General features: G+C 47.8%; 1 protein-coding gene across 2 annotated transcripts in view; it reads right to left on the bottom strand.

The window, feature by feature from the left end:
- The window catches only part of NOL10 (nucleolar protein 10), an 89,377-nt gene extending 77,896 nt beyond the window's left edge, over positions 1–11,481 (bottom strand). For both annotated transcript variants that reach the window (XM_040427466.1, XM_040427467.1), the window contains exons 1-4: positions 11,277–11,481; positions 9,576–9,621; positions 9,308–9,406; positions 3,571–3,648 (exon numbers count right to left, since the gene is read on the bottom strand). In XM_040427466.1, the coding sequence (XP_040283400.1) occupies positions 3,571–3,648; positions 9,308–9,406; positions 9,576–9,621; positions 11,277–11,342 (289 nt within the window). In that variant the 5' untranslated portion in view covers positions 11,343–11,481. The remainder of the gene's footprint in view (positions 1–3,570; positions 3,649–9,307; positions 9,407–9,575; positions 9,622–11,276) is intronic.
- Between the last annotated feature and the right edge of the window lie 7,147 nt (positions 11,482–18,628).

The following is an 18,628-nucleotide window of genomic DNA, read 5'->3' as shown; positions in this document are numbered from 1 at the left end:
TTAGACGCAGCCAGCCCTCGTCTCGGCCCCTCTGGAATGACGAACAGGGAATCCGTACACCGAAAGACTACGTCTGGGACAGATAGATGCGAACGGCTCGTACCAAATCCAGAGTGTGGAGCAACTGCTCACGAGGATGAGACGGGGCAGGACAGAATGAAGGGAGAATAATTTCTTTATTGAGATGGAATGCCGACACAACCTTCGGAAGAAAGGACTGAACAGGGCGAAGGACTACCTTGTCCTGATGGAGGATCAGGAAAGGTGACTGACAGGAAAGAGCCGCGAGTTCCGACATCCTACGGATGGAAGTGACTGCCACCAGAAAGGCCACCTTGTAGGACAGAAAGCGTAGAGACACCTGCTGCAAAGGCTCAAACGGTAAAGACTGGAGAGCGCTGAGCACTAAATTAAGATCCCAAGGATTCAACAGAGGATGAAAAAGGGGCGCTGCATGTGCAACCCCCTGCAGAAAGGTCCGAAATGCAGAAAGCAAAGCCAAGTTCCGCTGAAAAAGAATGGACAGAGCCGAAACTTGCCCTCGTTGAGGGAGCTGAGACCCAGCCCCAAGTCCATGTCCGACTGCAGGAAAGACAGGAGTCGCAGCAACAAGAAACGAATGGGAGACCGCTGGTGACGCTCGCACCAACTAATGTAGGCCTTCCAGGTCCGGTGGTAGATTTGGGAAGATGACAGCTTCCTGGAACGAATCATGGTCTGGACAACAGCATCCGAGAAACCCTGAGCTCTTAGTATGGCAGCTTCAACAGCCATGCTGTTAAGTGTAGCGACCCTAAATTCGGGTGGAAGATCGGTCCCTGCAACAAGAGGTCCTCCCAAAGAGGAAGATGCCAGGGTTCTTCGGCGAGGAGGGTGACTAGAGATGCGTGCCACACTTGGCGTGGCCCAAAAAAAAAAAATAATAAATGCGGGTGAAGAGCCCATTCGCCGAGATCGAGACGCTCCCGGCTGAGGAAGTCTGTGATTCAGTTGTCGACGCCGGGGGATGTGAACTGCCGACAGCGCCGGAACATGGCTCTCTGCCCAGCTGAGGATCAGAGCCGTTTCATCCATGGCTGCCGTGCTCCAGGTGCCGCCCTGGTGATGGAGGTACACAACAGCCGTGGAGTTGTCGGACTGAACTCGAACCGAACGTCCCCGGAGATGGTCGGTCCAATACAGCAGAGAGACGAATCGCTCTCAATTCCAGAATGTTGATTGGGAGGGAGAGCTCCTCGCATGACCATACGCCTTGCACGGATGGACAACAACAATCACTTACACGACGCACAAGCAAAATGGCGCACCGAAGTGACCGACTGCTTTTGGGCCTGGGTTCGGACATAATGAGAACCCTGTAGTGTCAGGAAGGAGGATGGGAAAGGGGGGGGGGGGTGTAGGTTAAACCCTGTAGGAAGGGGAAACAGAGCTTATCCGGCCTGTGACTCTCAATGCAGCTTGTCCGGAGGTACCTTGCCACAAGTCGCGCCGCAGGTGCATTTAAACACAGGATGTGGTCGGAGGCAGAAAGAGGCGCCCAGATTCGCCCCAAGAAAAGCTGAAGAAGCGGAAAGAACTTCATGCCCCGCCCCCAAAATGGAGCCGGCCCCTGGCGAAACTGCCAGGAAGCACAGGCCCAACTTTCTGCCGTCCCTACAAAGAGACTGAGGCCCCCCCCGCGCGGTAACCGCACTTAAAGGGGTTATCCCACTTTGCATTTTCATACTTACCTGCTGCCAGCGCGCCGTTCATTTTGAATTAAGTCTTCTCCCGGCCGGGCCGCGTGCTGGTCTGAATGCGCACGCTGCCGAGCATGCGCCATGGTGACTTATTCCTGGTCAGTATAGTACAGAGCCGGCGTGCGCATTGGCAACTCTGTACTATTCTGGCCAGTAAGAAGTCACCATCGCGCATGCGCGGCGGCGTGCGCGTTCAGGACAGCAAGCGGCCCGGCCAGGAGAAAAGAAGGAGTCTTCTGCGCAAGCGCGGCCACCAGGATTCTGGAGAAGAGCGGTGGCCGTAACCAGGGGAGACCGAATGACAACAATGAGGTAAGTGGGGATGAATTTTCTCCTAAACAGTGATCACTATGATGGGATAACCCCTTTAACCCTGAAGCCCCGGCCGAATGGAGATGCCGGCCGGGAGAGAAGAGCCCGCCAGAAGCCGATGTGGGAGTAGGCCGCAGAAAAGCCAGGGCCTCAATTAGCCGCGGCCCTGGTGGAGCCCAGAACAGGACACGATGAAAAGGAGAAAATTTCCCCTGCGTATAGAGTGGATTGCGCACCGGAGGCTTCTTCAACCACCCACCCCCCAACCCCCACTCCAGTCAGCAGAAAAAACTCCTGGAGGAGACAAGTCCTCCGTGGGGGATCCACAGAAGGTTACCTGAGAAGGGGAGGGAGGAGGAAGGAGGAGAGCACCTTGGGGGCCAGAAATACTCCCCCGTCCAGCGTCTTTCTGCCCCCCTGGCTCCAGCTGGATCACCACCTTCGTGTGCGTTCCCTTGGGGAGGGCCGCTACACCGGAACACAGGGGACTTGTAGTGGGTGGCCGTGGTGATCCGAAGGCTGGCGGGATGCAGATGCTTTAGGAACCTCTGGTCCTCCTTGACTTTGAGACCGGGAAGGAGCAGCAGGCTTGGGGACCCCCTGGTCTCCCATCTGTGAAAGCAGACAGCTAGGACTGCCTGAAATCCCGCTAGAAGGAAAGAAAAAAAATAAATGAAAAAAAAAACATTTGCAGATTTAGCTTAGTCCCTGTAGGAAGGGTATAGCTGAAGGGAGGAGCTCACACCTTTGTGCTTAGTGTCCGCCTCCTAGTGGCAACACCTATACCCATGGTCAAGCCTGTGTCCCCCAATGATACGGATGAGAAACACATTTAAAGGGTTATTAACTGTCCCAAAAAAAAACTTTTGATATCAAAAGTTTAGATAGGAGGGGGTTTGAGCTCAAAGAACGATGGGAGAGAAACACATATACGATATGCATGCACTTCTCTCCCCTCATTCCAAGACCCCCACGATCAAAAGTTTTGACATGTCTCTATGACAAGGTTTTTTGAAAGCTTACCCCCCCCCCCCCCCCTTTTCAGGTACTGAGCTAATTTTAGTTTTTGTTCTTTGCTCCACATTTTCCAAGAGACTTCTTCCAGATGAGGGCTTGCTTTTTGCAGGACACGTATCAGCACCATTTAATTCAACATATCACCTGACTCCCTACTAACCCCTCAGATGCCGCAGTAGCTATCGACTGCAGTATCTGAGGGGTTAATGGCCGGGAACAGAGTTCTCTCCAATCTCAGTCGTTGTGGCCGAGTGTCAGCTTTATTACACAGCCACATGATGCTGTGAGCACGAGACCATACAACCCATGGGTGGGCTGGAGCTCAGCGCATTAAAGATCATTATGAATCAGTGAGTTGGAGTCAGTCGAACCATGGCCGATCCTGGAAAATGCGGCCATTACATGGACTAGATTTCCTGGGCTGCACAAGCTTGTGTGAAAGCGGCCTAATAAGAGTATCTGAAAATGGGTTTTCCAAAAAAGAGACAAAAATGATGATTACCATCAGAATCCAAACACCTCTCAAACTTCAGAGACAGCTGGTAAGTGTCATAACAGCGGACCCGGGGCTTGTAGGTTCCTGAAAGAGACGAGCAGAGAAGTCAGGTTATATGCCACCATCACCAAGTTATCCACAGACCTAATAAACTGGGCACAGCTGGTAGTAGAGTGAGCCATGGATGGAAAACGCATATCTACAAATGGTCACATGGACCAATAATGGTCTCTTGATTTACACGTGTGGATATTGACCTGGATAAAACAGAACCTTTATTTTCGTTAATAAAATGTTGCTACTCAAGACTAACGTTTAAAATCCTCCGCTGTGTCTGAACTTGTTGCTTCAGTTGTGATGACTAGTAACACTACAAGGCTGGCTAGAGGCCCTCATTTGTTTCCTACCTAACTGGCTCCCCTCCTTTATATGGTTAATACCGTTGAATTGTGCTGACATTGTTTGGCCTCTTTAAGGCTACTTTCACACTAGCGTTCAGAGCGGATCCGTCTGGTGTCTGCATAGACGGATCCGCTCCTATAATGCAGACGTTTGGATCCGTTCAGAATGGATCCGTCTGCATTATAGTTTAAAAAAAAAAATCTAAGTGTGAAAGTAGCCTGAACGGATCCGTCCAGACTTTACATTGAAAGTCAATGGGGAACGGATCCGTTTGAAAATTGAGCCATATTGTGTCATCTTCAAGCGGATCCGTCCCCATTGACTTACATTGTAAGTCTGGACGGATCCGTTTGCCTCCGCACGGCCAGGCGGACACCCGAACGCTGCAAGCAGCGTTCAGGTGTCCGCTCGCTGAGCGGAGGCTGAACGCTGCCAGACTGATGCATTCTGAGCGGATCCGCCTCCACTGAGAATGCATTGGGGCTGTACGGATGCGTTTGGGGCCGCTTGTGAGACCCTTCAAACGGAACTCACAAGCGGAGCCCCGAACGCTAGTGTGAAAGTAGCCTCACACGGGCGTCGTGTTTGTTGCCCGGATAAGATGCAGGTGCTTTGCGGGAAAATGCGCAATTTTTCCGCGCGAGTGCAAAACATTGTAATGCGTTTTGCACGCGCGTGAGAAAAATCGGCATGGTTGGTACCCAAACCCCGAACTTCTTCACAGAAGTTCAGGTTTGGGTTAGGTGTTCTGTAGATTATAAGGGAAAATAATAGCATTCTTAATACAGAATGCATAGTACAATAGGGCTGGAGGGGTTAATAAAAAATAATATAACTCACCTTAATCCACTTGATCGCGCAGCCCGGCTTCTCTTCTTTCTTCAGGACCTGGGTAAAGGACCTGTGGTGACGTCACTGCGCTCATCACATGGTCCATCACATAATCTTTTACCATGTGATGAGCGCAGTGACGTCACCACAGGTCCTTTACCCAGGTCCTGAAGAAAGAAGAGAGAAAAGATGCCGGGCTGCGCGATCAAGTGGATTAAGGTGAGGTAAAAAAAAAAATATATATATTTCTTTTTTTAACCCCTCCAGCCCTATTGTACTATGCTATTATTTTCCCTAACCATGTTATAAGGGAAAATAATAATGATTGGGTCTCCATCCCGATCGTCTCCTAGCAACAGTGCGTGAAAATCGCACCGCATCCGCACTTGTTTGCGGATGCTTGCGATTTTCACGCAGTCCCATTCACTTCTACGGGGCCTGCGTTGCGTGAAAAACGCACAAAATAGAGCTTGCTGCGATTTTTCGCGCAACGCACAAGTGATTCGTGAAAATCACCGCTCATGTGAACAGCCCCATAGAAATGAATGGGTCCGGATTCAGTGCGGGTGCAATGCGTTCACCTCACGCATCGCACCCGCGTGGAAATCTCGCCCGTGTGAAGGGGGCCTCTCTCTCAGTGTGCTTGAACTGGCAGACTATGGAGCACACACTCTTAGCGGGCCTCCCTGTCTGAAGTAATCTGCATGATAGTCACTAGTCGCTGGCCACAGACACACGCTGCCTAAAACACACACTATCACACTCTGCCCCCCCGACATGTTTCGCCAAACACTTGGCGTCCTCAGGGGTTCGGGCAGTCTGGATGTAAAAAAATCACTTCTGTCAAAACAGCCTCCCAAAACATGGCTGCCTCAGTCTGAAAGACGACCTATCACCATTCTTTTCAATAAATAGTTAAAGGGTTGTCCCACAAAAATATAATTTTCAAACCGCCACCTGGATCTGAATACTTTTGCAACTGCATTTAATTAAACATTTTCTATATCCGTGAGTTATTCAATAAAATAGATCTGTATCTCGCCATCTGCGCTGAGATGGAAGCACATGCTCAGTCCCAACCTTCAACTGCCACCAGCTGCAGCAGAAAGGACACAACCCTGAGATGCCCTTGATATAAATCTAGAGGAACAATTGTATCAGTGAATGGGGAGATCTCTGGATCGGCTGGTTCTAGCTTTGTTAGAAAGGTATTGTCATGTATTATATGGTGTCTGATTCATGGTTTACATCTTTCATGAGAGAAATCCTTTAACCCGTAGGATACCAGTGCCATACATGTACGGTGCTGATATCCGCTGTAGCTGTACGGCGCTGGGATTTCAGACCCGGATATCAGCACCGTACAGCTACAGCGCTCTTGAAAGTTTTCTGAAAATTTCCAAAACGCACTTTTTAAAGGGTTTCTGCAGTTTTTTTAAACTGATGATCTATCCTCTGGATTTTGACTCAAATTTACCACTGTCATGAAGTACAATATGTGACGAGAAAACAATCTCAGAATGGCCGGGATAAGTCAAAGCGTTTTAAAGTTAAAGTTATTCACACATAAAGGGACACTGGTCAGATTTGCAAAAATTGGTACTGAAGGCGTTTTGGCGATCAGCAAAGCACTGCGGCCTCTTCCCGGCCTGTGACATCCCCTCCATTGGTCACATGGCCTATTTGCAGCTCGTAAGGCTACTTTCACACTCGCGTTTTGGGCGGATCCATCATGGATTTGCAAAAACAGATCCGTTACAATAATACCACCGCCTGCATCCTTCATGAACGGATCCGGTTGTATTATGTCTTCTATAGCCAAGACGGATCCGTCTTGAACACCATTGAAAGTCAATGAGAGACGGATCCGTTTTCTATTGTTCCAGATTGTGTCATAGAAAACGGGTCCCCATTGACTTACATTGTGTGTCAGGACGGATCCGTTTGGCTCAGTTTCGTCAGACGGAAACCAAAACGCTGCAAGCAGCCTCCAGAGTGGAATGGAGACGGATCGGAGGCAAACTGATGCATTCTGAGCGGATCCTTTTCCATTCAGAATGCATTGGGGCAGAACTGATCCGTTTTGGACCGCGTGTGAGAGCCCTGAACGGATCTCACGAACGGAAAGCCAAAACGCCAGTGTGAAAGTAACCGAACGTGAAAGGGACTGAGCTGTAATACCAAAAACAGCCACTATACAATGTATGGCGCTGTGTTCGGTATGCTGTGAAAAGGCCGCTACACTCACAGCGGCCGGGAGTCAGACCACCATCAATCTGATAGCGATGAAGGACAGGTCATCAATATTTAATTTCCCTTAAACACCTTTGACGCATTCAGGACCAAGCCAACTTTGGCGGTAACATTGTTTTTCCTTGCCTGCTTTCCAGGGTCCATAACTATTTTTCCGATTGTACGTTATAATAGCACCATGTACTGTTCATTATAACTAGTGATGAGCGAAGCGAGCTTCGGGGGCTACATTCAAAGTCGCTTTGTTCAAAACTTCGGATTAAGGGCTCATTCAGACGGCCGTATAGGTTTTGCAGGCCACACATCGCCACCACTCATGGAAAATGCCTATTCTTGTCCGCAATTGCAGACAAGAACAGGACATGCTCTATATTTTTTTTGTGGGGCCACGGAATGGAACAACGGATGCGGACAGCACATTGTGCGCTGTCCGCATCTTTTGCGGTCCCATTGAAATTAACGTGTCCGCACCCGTTCCGCAAAAATGCGGAACAGGTGCGAAAAAATTAAGAAAAAAAAACATACGTCCATCTGAATGAGCCCTAAGGGTGCATTCACACGACCGTATAAATTGATCCATTCCGCAATTTTGCGGAACAGGGGCTGACCCATTCATTTCAATGGGGCCGCAAAAGATGCGGACAGCGCACCATGTGCTGTCCGCATCCCTTGTTCCGTTCCACGGCCCTGCAGAAAATATAGAGCATGTCCTATTCTTGTCTGCAATAGACAGAATAGGCATTCTCTATATAGCGCTGGCCATGTGCGGTCCGCAAAATGCAGAACACACACGGATCCGCAAAAACACCTACAGTCGTGTGAATGCCCCCCAATACTGTATGGAGATTACTATTAGAATTATGATGTGAAGTCAGTTATTCATGAAGACGAGCGCGACTTCGTTGAACAACTTCAGTAGCTGATTTTTTAAGTGGAAAACCGCTTTAAAACTTGGAACTGAACTATGTCTTCGTACGACTGGTACCTCAGAACCAAAGCCGAGTTCGGTTCCAAGTTTTAGGCCGAGTTCACACGAACGTGTGTGACCCGTGCTGCGGCCCGCAAATTCGCCGGCCGTAGGTCAGCCGCATCGGATCGCGGACCCATTCACTTTAATGGGTCCGCGATCCGCCCGTTCCGCAAAAAGATAGGACATGTCCTATCTTTTTGCGGAACGGAAGTACGGGACGCAACCCCCACGGAAGCACTCCGTAGTGCTTCCGAGGGTTCCCGTTCCCTGCGGCCGTTCCGCAATTCCGGACCCATTGAAGTGAACGGGTCCGCATCCGTGGTTGCGAATACCTAACTTCGGCTCATCGCAGCCCATACATTCTAATACTGTACGGAGACGAATCTCTGCACAGTATTAATCCGAAGTTTTGAACAAAAAGGAGGATGTGCAAAATGAAAGGAGGAATCTGATTGGTTGCTATGGGTAACTAAGCCAAGTCTACTTTACACCAGTTTGATAAATCTCCCCCTATAACTTTATTCTGAGGATCAGAACAATTACAGGAAAGTGAAGTTTTTATAGCTTTTGTTATTTACTATTACATATAAAAAAAAAAAAACTAAAAGTACCAAAAAATTGCTTTGAGGCGCCACATTCTGACACCTAGAGCTTTTTGACTTTGCTCCCAACAGTGCTGGGTCAGAAGCTCCCAATGCTTCCACTTTGCGGTACGTAGTACTTGTCGACCATTTGGCGACAATTCATCCTGCTTAGAAATTCAGTACTACACATGGAGGGGCGACCGTGCAAGACATGGCTATGCTTGATATCCAAATGCCCTAATGCAGGGATCGGCAACCTCCGCTACTCCAGCTGTTCTGAAACTTCTACTACTCCCAGAATCCTCCTTTCACTTCTATGGGAGTTACAAGAACAGCCAAGTAAGCGTGCATGCTGGGAGTTGTAGTTTCACAGCAGCTGGAGTGTGTGTCGAACGTTGCCGATCCCTGCCCTAATGGGTCACATGCAACAACCCCATTATTCTGTGGTAATGAACGGGAGTGTTTTTGCATTAAGTTTTAGGTCAACGCTTTCTACGGAAGCTAAAGTCGCACTTTACAGGAAAAGACATGAAAATGAAATCAGTTTTTAAAAACTCAACCAGCAATGTCGTACCTGGTCTAAATCCTTGCTACGTCCCTCTACCCAGTGCAGGCCTGCACACGGTGGGGGTGGTGGCGCCATTCTCTCCCCCACGCAATCTGTTTAACCCAGGCGCCCAGCGCTGACCCTTCCCACACTCACCAGTTGCCATAATGTACTGGCCGTCTCTGGAGACCCGGATGTTGGTGCACACCGTGGGCATGTCAAAGTCCTGGATGAGCTCGATCCTCCGCCGAACATCTAAGAGAACGAACCATGTCAGATTCCTATATCCAAAGCCACTGTGCGTCACATCACACCATTCATATGGTAGGAAGCAGTCAGCGGCAAACGCTATGCCCTTAAAACCGCCTGGGGGTTGTAGTCCACATCCCAACGAAGCCACATATATTACACTTGTTATACATACCAACATCCTTCTTCTGCAGAGCCCTCTTCTTACGGTCAGAAAGCCACTGGAATAGAGGAAGGTGAATTCAGAAACTGAGGAGGACGTAATATTTCACTTATCACTAGAAGAGTTTAAACAAATTATCCCAAAAATTACATTGAAGTGACATCTGCACCTCACATGGAAGCCGTGAGTGTACGGAGCGGGCTCAAGAGCTGAACATGCTTGATTGATAGTATTCTCTGTGTAAGTGTGTATACAGAGATAGGTGTCAGTCACTGATAGCTGTACACAGGGGAGGTGTTATCAGTGATTGATAGTATTCTCTATGTAAGTGTGTATACAGAGATAGGCGTCAGTCACTGATAGCTGTACAGGAGGGAGGTGTTATTAGTGATTGATAGTATTCTCTGTGTAAGTGTGTATACAGAGATAGCTGTCAGTCACTGATAGCTGTACACAGGGAGGTGTTATCAGTGATTGATAGTATTCTCTATGTAAGTGTGTATACAGAGATAGGCGTCAGTCACTGATAGCTGTACACAGGGAGGTGTTATTAGTGATTGATAGTATTCTCTGTGTAAGTGTGTATACAGAGATAGCTGTCAGTCACTGATAGCTGTACACAGGGAGGTGTTATCAGTGATTGATAGTATTCTCTGTGTAAGTGTGTATACAAAGATAGCTGTCAGTCACTGATAGCTGTACACAGGGGAGGTGTTATCAGTGATTGATAGTATTCTCTGTGTAAGTGTGTATACAGACATAGCTGTCAGTTACTGATAGCTGTACACAGGGAAGTGTTATTAGTGATTGATAGTATTCTCTGTGTAAGTGTGTATACAGAGATAGCTATCAGTCACTGATAGCTGTACAGGAGGGAGGTGTTATCAGTGATTAATAGTATTCTCTGTGTAAGTGTGTATACAGAGATAGCGGTCAGTCACTGATAGCTGTACACAGGGGAGGTGTTATCAGTGATTGATAGTATTCTCTGTGTAAGTGTATATACAGAGATAGGCGTCAGTCACTGATAGCTGTACACAGGGGAGGTGTTATCAGTGATTAATAGTATTCTCTGTGTAAGTGTGTATACAGAGATAGCTGTCAGTCACTGATAGCTGTACACGGGGGAGGTGTTATCAGTGATTAATAGTATTCTCTGTGTAAGTGTGTATACAAAGATAGCTGTCAGTCACTGATAGCTGTACACAGGGGAGGTGTTATCAGTGATTGATAGTATTCTCTGTGTAAGTGTGTATACAGAGATAGCTATCAGTCACTGATAGCTGTACACAGGGGAGGTGTTATCAGTGATTGATAGTATTGATAGGGGGCCTGCTGCTGGTGCCACTAGACTATGCTGCCATGCCATAAATTAAATGCTGCCCAGGAAAATGCATCTATCCGTATGCACAATACAATCTATCACACACCAATGTGTCCCATTAAATGGGCAGTCTCATGCTGGGCATGTATGGCACAGCCAATCTGCCTTTTTGGCTCTTTGCGTTTGTCCTGTAGACCCCCATTTGCTCTTAATATTGCACATGGGTTGGAGAACCCCATTTTCCCACACTTATAAGGCAATTATGGAATATCCCTTTAAGAGGACTCTGGCAAGGGGCTGGCACGCCAAGGAGCACACTAACCCAAGGGAAACCATCTGCATGGAGTGTGGATCACTATAACGTTATTAGGTCACAGGGCGGCGCTCACCTCGGGCAGGGACTTCCCGCAGCTCAGGTTATAGATCTTCACATCGTTCACATTGGACACCTGCATGGCTGTAGCGGACGGGGACTACCGACACCACATCACCGGGTAAAGGGGCTGCCTGCTGAGGAGCCGGATACTCACAAGGCCACATGGAGAGGAAGCAGGAAGAAGAGCCAGGGATTGGTTGGCGGCGCCATCTTGTGGATGTCCGCGCTTACGATTGACGTCACGGGGGACAATTGCAGGTTGGCGGAAGTGTTATTAGTCTGAGGAGCGCCATGTTGTGATTGTCGTGATGACGTAAAGCGTAAGCAGCCGCACTTGGCAGGCGTTAGAGCGACATATTGTGACTGGCGTGATTTCTTTTTTAACGCTTTTGTAAATTCTTTACAGCTCTTGCTCCACTGAGGATTATATGTCATCAGCTTAACTGTAAATTAAACGGGATGCAATTTTTACACCTGGCACATTGGGATAATGCCACCAAGGATTTTACAATCCTGGGAAAAGGGTCAAATTTAGCAAAAAATTGTTTGTGCCTAAGAGTCTGACAATAGCAGAGCGAGAGGCTCACAGCGCCAGCTAAAACTAAGTTCAAGATGCGTGAAAGTTCATACGTGTCACTAATGTTTATGTCATACATGTCAACGTCGATGGCTGACCACGCCCCTTTACTGGAGACCCTTCATGAAGGGGTGTTATCCCCCTCAATGGGTGCTTGGACATCATGGTGCAGCACCTTTCCCAACAAAAAATACTGGCCAAGTTGAGCCACGCGGCGTGGTTTAATACATGTGGCTCCCAGTATTAATAGTGTCCCCATTAGTGCCCCCCAGTAATACTAATGCCTCCATTTGTGTCCCTCAGTAATATTAATGCCTACACTAGTGCCCCCCAGAATTGATAATGCCCCCATTAGTGCCCTCGGTAATAGTAATGCCTCCATTAGTGCCCCCCAGAATTAATAATGCCCCATTAGCGCCCCCCCCCCCCAGAATTATCAATGCCCCGATTAGTGCCCCCAGTAATAGTAATGCCTCCATTAGTGCCCCCCAGAATTAATAATGCCCCCATTAGTGCCCCCAGTAATAGTAATGCCTCCATTAGTGCCCCCCAGAATTAATAATACCCCCATCAGTGCCCTCCCAGAATTAATAATGCCCCATTAGCGCCCCCCCTCCCCAGAGTTAATAATGCCCCAATTAGTGCCCCCAGTAATAGTAATGCCTCCATTAGTGCCACCCAGAGTTAATAATGCCCCCATTAGTGCCCCCAGTAATAGTAATGCCTCCATAAGTGGCCCCCAGAATTAATAATACCCCCATCAGTGCCCTCCCAGAATACACATGCTGAATGAATATCATTTCTATGTTCTGTCCCTAGGTTTTTGTGCTTGGTGGGGGCTCTAGAGGTCTGTGTTGTAAGGGTATTTTACCTAGATACTTAATCACAATTAGTAAATATTTGATCACAGCCTGGGTAAGCCTATTTATTCTCGAATCTTTGAATTCATGTTAAAACAAGGTCGGACCCCCACCCATCATAATGTTGTGCCATAACACATCAAGGTGGGAATACATCTTGACACTGTACTTCTTTGATGGTAGGGTGGGGGACTCCCAGATTGCAAATTACCACTACTACTGTATTCTGTCATCTCTCTCTCCCTCTTCTATGTATGCCTCTATGTCACTGCAAGAACTTCTGTTGTCCCCTTCCCCCATCGAAATCCCTGATAGAAGCAGTGTATACTATATACACCTTAACACGTTCAGTATACAAAGAATGTGTGTAGTGTATACTGTTTAAATTCCCCTGTAAAGTCCGGTGTTCACTAGATCTAGCAATAAAACACACACCAGACTGGTTTACACAATAATATCCGCTGGTTACTCATTATTCTGCAGAGCAGTGCATGTACTGACCACTGACATCAGTCTGACCATAGAGACAATATATAGTTACATACATAATCCATCAATTATACATTCATTGAAAAATTTTGAGCCCAGACATTTTGCCCAGCTGACAGACTTTGAGAGGGGGCGCATCCCTGGACGAAGAGAAGCAGGAGGGGTGTTTCGATGAATGCCATCTAGACCTAGCTGTTAGGAGGCGCTGGGAGCAGTGGTTATGTGAGGGCACACGCACACGGTAAACAGGTTTGGGAAGGCCCGACAGACAGGGGTGGACTGGGAACTTAAAGTGGCCCTGTAAAAAAACTAAAAGATGGCCCATGTTGTACGCAGGTCCAAATTAACAGAAGGTGGGGCAACACAAGTAGGCCGAGTCAACAATACCATAGTGCAAAATACCGCCCCAGCAGAAACAAGTAACACAGTGTAGCACAATATACTGCCCCAAAAGCTGGCCCTCTTTGGTGGCCATCAACAGGTACCATCTTCTGTCCTCCTCCTCCAGTTTTCTATGGAGTACTGGGCTTAGGAGGTGAAGGGAGGGCCGCAGCAGTTGAATTCAGAAGAACATGTGCGGTCACTGGCTGGGTCCATGAGTACCTGATTCTCACAGCGTTAATTACCACTGAGAGCTCATTATGGACCCGGTCAGCGGCAGAGCAAAAAGCTTGTGTGGCCCCCTGGGGCGTCGGCCCACCAGGAAATTTCCTTGTAGGATCTATGGCCAATCCGCCCCTTCCAATAGACCACCAGTAGAGAGGATCGTTTGATTTGCCAACAGGCATGACCAGCTCCCATAGTTTTGTTCTTCACCCTCTAGACCCAGGTGGCTCCTTCATTACACACTTTTGTCTCTAACCGGACCATTTCCAGAAACTTAGCAGAAGGAAATTTGGTGTCTCGGCGCCCATTATGTGTCCTGCCATTAATAGCCAGCCACCATCACCTTCATTTGCAGTGGTATCATAAACAAGAAACATGGACCGTTATGGACTGGAACCACTGGCGTAACTATAGGGGTCGCAGCGGTTGCAGTTGCAACTGGGCCCCTAAGCCAGGGGGGCCCAGAGGCCCCCCTTGCCAGTGGTGCTGTATATTTCCCTTAATATGATGCAGTGCATCTTATAAAGGGAATACTAGTGAGCGCTTCCATAATGGAAGCGCTCACTAGTCTGCAGGAGAAGGGGGAGAAAAGCGCTGTGAGCGCTGAACAGTACTTACCCCTCCTCCTGCTCGCTTCTCCCCGGGCCCGCGCTGCTGTGCCCTGGCCGCCTGCAGCATCAGGACGTACACAGCGTGCTCTGACCTGACGCTGCAGGAGGTCAGGTGACAGCAGCGCGGGCCCTGGGAAGAGATGAGAGCTGGGAAGACAGCCTAAATTAGGAGAGGATCGGCAGAGCAGGAGAGGTAAGTTTGTTTATTTATTTTATAGTCTGATCTGAGGTCTGAAGGGTCTGATTAGGGGCCTGAAGGGTCTGATTGGGGGTCTGAAGGGTCTGATTGAGGGTCTAAAGGGTCTGACTGGGGGTCTAGGGAGGTCTAATGGGGGTCTGATTGTGTGTCTGGAGGTCTAATGGGGGTCTAATAGGGGTCTTATATGGAGGTCTAATGGGGGTCTTATATGGAGGTCTGGAGGTTTAACGGGGGTCTTATCTGAGGTCTTATTTTGGAGCAGGGTCTGACACGGAGGTCTAATGGAGGTCTGATATGGGGTCTGACAGAGGTCTAAAGGGGGTCTGGTCTGAGATGTGGGGGGTCTCATCTGGGGTTTGATATGGGGGTCTGATCTGAAAGATAAGGGGGTATTTTTTGTACTGGCACACTATCTGTGTGGTACCAGTATTTTCAGGGGGACTGTTTCTGCAGTATAGTATTGGGGGGGGGGGGGGGTCAGGATAGGGTGTTGAGAAGGTGAGGATGATGGAAAAGTAGGAATGTAAGATGTCTGTTTGTTAAACTCTGCAGAGACAAGACGCTGCTAAAAGAAATGATCAGGGTGGTCTGGTCTGAAAGGAGAAGATGAGGAAAGAGAACATCTACATCAGAGGAGACATCACTGGATGTAAGAGGTACATATGTGGTGCTGTATGACCCTGTATGTTCTGTAGCGCTGTAGGTAATGTTTTCCAAGTATGTCTTTAACCTCCTCCCGACCGCCTAACACAGGGATGCGTCCTGCGGGCGGTCGGTTTGTTCCTCCTTGACGCATCGGCGCGTCATCTCGCGAGACGCGAGATTTCCTGTGAACGTGCGCACACAGGAGCGCGCGTTCACAGGATCGGAAGATAAACGAGCTGATCTACAGCCTGCCAGCGGCGATCATTCGCCTGTAGATCATTCGCCTGTAGGCTGTAGATGCGATTTTTTTAACCCCTGAAAGGTATATCAGACGCTGTTTTGTTAACAGCGTCTGATATACCTGCTACCTGGTCCTCTGGTGGTCCCTTTTGCTTGGATCGACCACCAGAGGACACAGGCAGCTCTGTAAGTAGCACCAATCACCACACTACACTACACCCCCCTGTCACTTATTAACCCCTGACCACCCCATATAGACTCCCTGATCACCCCCCTGTCATTGATCACCCCCCTGTAAGGCTCCATTCAGACGTCCGTATATGTTTCGCGGATCTGCAAAACACGGACACCGTGGATCCGCAAAACACGGACACCGGCAATGTGCTTTCCGCATTTTGCGGATCCGCACATTGCCACAACTATATAGAAAATGCCTTTTCTTGTCCGCAATTGCGGACAAGAATAGGACATGTTCTATAGGCTCTACAAAAACGCAGTGTTCGCCCAATCAGGCCTGATCTTGTGCGCACACTTGCGTTCAGTCCGCCCCACCGCAGTGACAGAATATATTTTTTTCTAAACACTGCAAAAACACCGTAAAATCTCTGCGGCGCTATAAAGATCACTTTTGAGGGGCATGGCGAGTTCATAGAAGATATTTTTTTTGGCACAAGTTAGCGGAAATTGATTTTTTTTTATTTTTTTTGTTTTTTCTTACAAAGTCTCATATTCCACTAACTTGTGACAAAAAATAAAATCTCACATGAACTCACCAAACACCTCACGGAATCCAAATGCGTAAAAACTTTTACACATTTATATTCCAGACTTCTTCTCACGCTTTAGGGCCCCTAAAATGCCAGGGCAGTATAAATACCCCACATGTGACCCCATTTTGGAAAGAAGACACCCCAAGGTATTTCGTGAGGGGCATGGCGAGTTCATGTAAAATTTTATAGTGGAATATGAGACTTTGTAAGAGAAAAAAATATATAAAAAAAATCATTTTCCGCTAACATGTGCCAAAAAAAAATAATTCTAGAAACTCGCCAGCCCCTCACGGAATACCTTGGGGTGTCTTCTTTCCAAAATGGGGTCACTTGTGGGGTATTTATACTGCCCTGGCATTTTAGGGGCCCTAAAGCGTGAGAAGTAGTTTGGAATCCAAATGCGTAAAAAATGCCCTGTGAAATCCTAAAAGTACTCATTGGAATTTGGGCCCCTTTGCGCACCTAGGCTGCAAAAAAGTGTCACACATGTGGTATCGCCGTACTCAGAAGAAGTAGGGCAATGTGTTTTTGGGTGTATTTTTACATACACCCATGCTGGGTGAGAGAAATATCTCTGTAAATGACAACTTTTTATATTTTTTTATACAAAGTTGTCAATTTACAGAGATATTTCTCTCACCCAGCATGGGTATATGTAAAAATACACCCCAAAACACATTGCCCTACTTCTCCTGAGTACGGCGATACCACATGTGTGACACTTTTTTGAAGCCTAGGTGCGTAAAGGGGCCGAAAGTCAAACGAGTACCTTTAGGATTTCATAGGGCATTTTTTATGCATTTGGATTCCAAACTACTTCTCACGCTTTAGGGCCCCTAAAATGCCAGGGCAGTATAAATACCCCACATGTGACCCCATTTTGGAAAGAAGACACCCCAAGGTATTCCGTGTGTAATATGTGGGAAACTACTACTGAGGTTTTTAGCCATAATATATGTACAGCAGGTTAACATGAAAATAAATCTTAAATAGACACACCAACCTTTTCAATTTGTGTAACTATTATTTTTTGTTGGGAAAGGTGGCAACCCTAACAGAACCCCTGCTACTCAGTGACCCCCATAACTTTTTTTTATAGTTATGTCTACAGAACTGTGTGGGGGCTCATTTGAGGGAAATCTGTCTTTATTCTGTATAGAAATCACTATATCACAGTTTAGTGCTGCCACCTAGTGGCCTGAACTGGGATATACTAACAATGAGCCTGGAAGCCTAGTACAGGCTGCGGCTCATTTTTAGAACATGGTGGTTTTCCTGATCTCTGCTGGGGGGATGCGCGCCTGAGCAGGAAGCCCGCGCTTCCATTTTTTAACACTCTAAGATGCTGTAGTGACATTTGACAAATGCCACAAGAGGGCCCACTGAGATTTATCGCTCAAGGGCCCACATGAACTTGGAGCCGGCCCTGACTACTACTCCCATCTTCAATTCAGTAAATAAAGACCTTATTTATTGCAACCTGCAGACCTGGTTATTATTCCACCATCCATCTGCCAGCCCTACGTCTGCCTTGTACCCTGACAACTATCCACCATCAAAGGCACCCCAACTACCAGCAGGCAGGAGCCTGAATACCAGGGTGTGCCCCGAGGGAAGAAAGAGTCCGCCCTGCAGTCACTGCACAGCCTTAGGGAGTGCCAGAGTGGAGATTGCCACTGTGAACTGTCAGTACTACTATCACCCTCAGAGCCACAACTACCACTACCATCCTCCACGCACTCCCCTGTGGCTCTCTGCATAGCAAAGTAGGAATGGGACATAGGGAAAGTCGAAGAGGCATAATGCTTGTGGTGATTGGAGGGGGGCCAAACTTCCAGATTCCCACTGACACATCTCCAGACACGACTGACTGACATGCCACAAAATGAATTATAATAATAATATTTCTAAGGGCTCAAGCACACGACTGTATGTATTTTGCGGTCCACAAAACACGGATCTGCAAAAAATACGGATAGCGTCCGTGTGCATTCCATATTTTTTACAGAACGGAACAGCTGGCCCCTAATGCGGACAATAATAGGACATGTTCTATTTTTTGGCGGAACGGAAATACGGACATACAGAAACGGAATGCACACAGAGTAACTTCCGTTTTTTTGCGGACCCATTGAAATGAATGGTTCCGCATACGGTCCACAAAAAAAAACAGACATGGAAAGAAAATACGTTGGTGTGCATGAGCCTTAATACTGTCAGCAGTTGTTTGTTGTTGCAGGGTAGCATAAACTACTGACAGATCCCCTTAGCAAAATGCTGGGTCACTTTCTTTAGCTGGCTGGAACTGCTCAGTCTACAGTGCAAGCTGGTGAGTCTTGATATTTCTGAGGACCCCCGCCACTAACTG

Source organism: Bufo bufo, chromosome 4, assembly GCF_905171765.1.
Source record: "Bufo bufo chromosome 4, aBufBuf1.1, whole genome shotgun sequence".
Taxonomy (NCBI): domain Eukaryota; kingdom Metazoa; phylum Chordata; class Amphibia; order Anura; family Bufonidae; genus Bufo; species Bufo bufo.
Note: the sequence above shows the minus strand (reverse complement) of the source record. Positions and strands in the feature narration are given on the sequence as shown.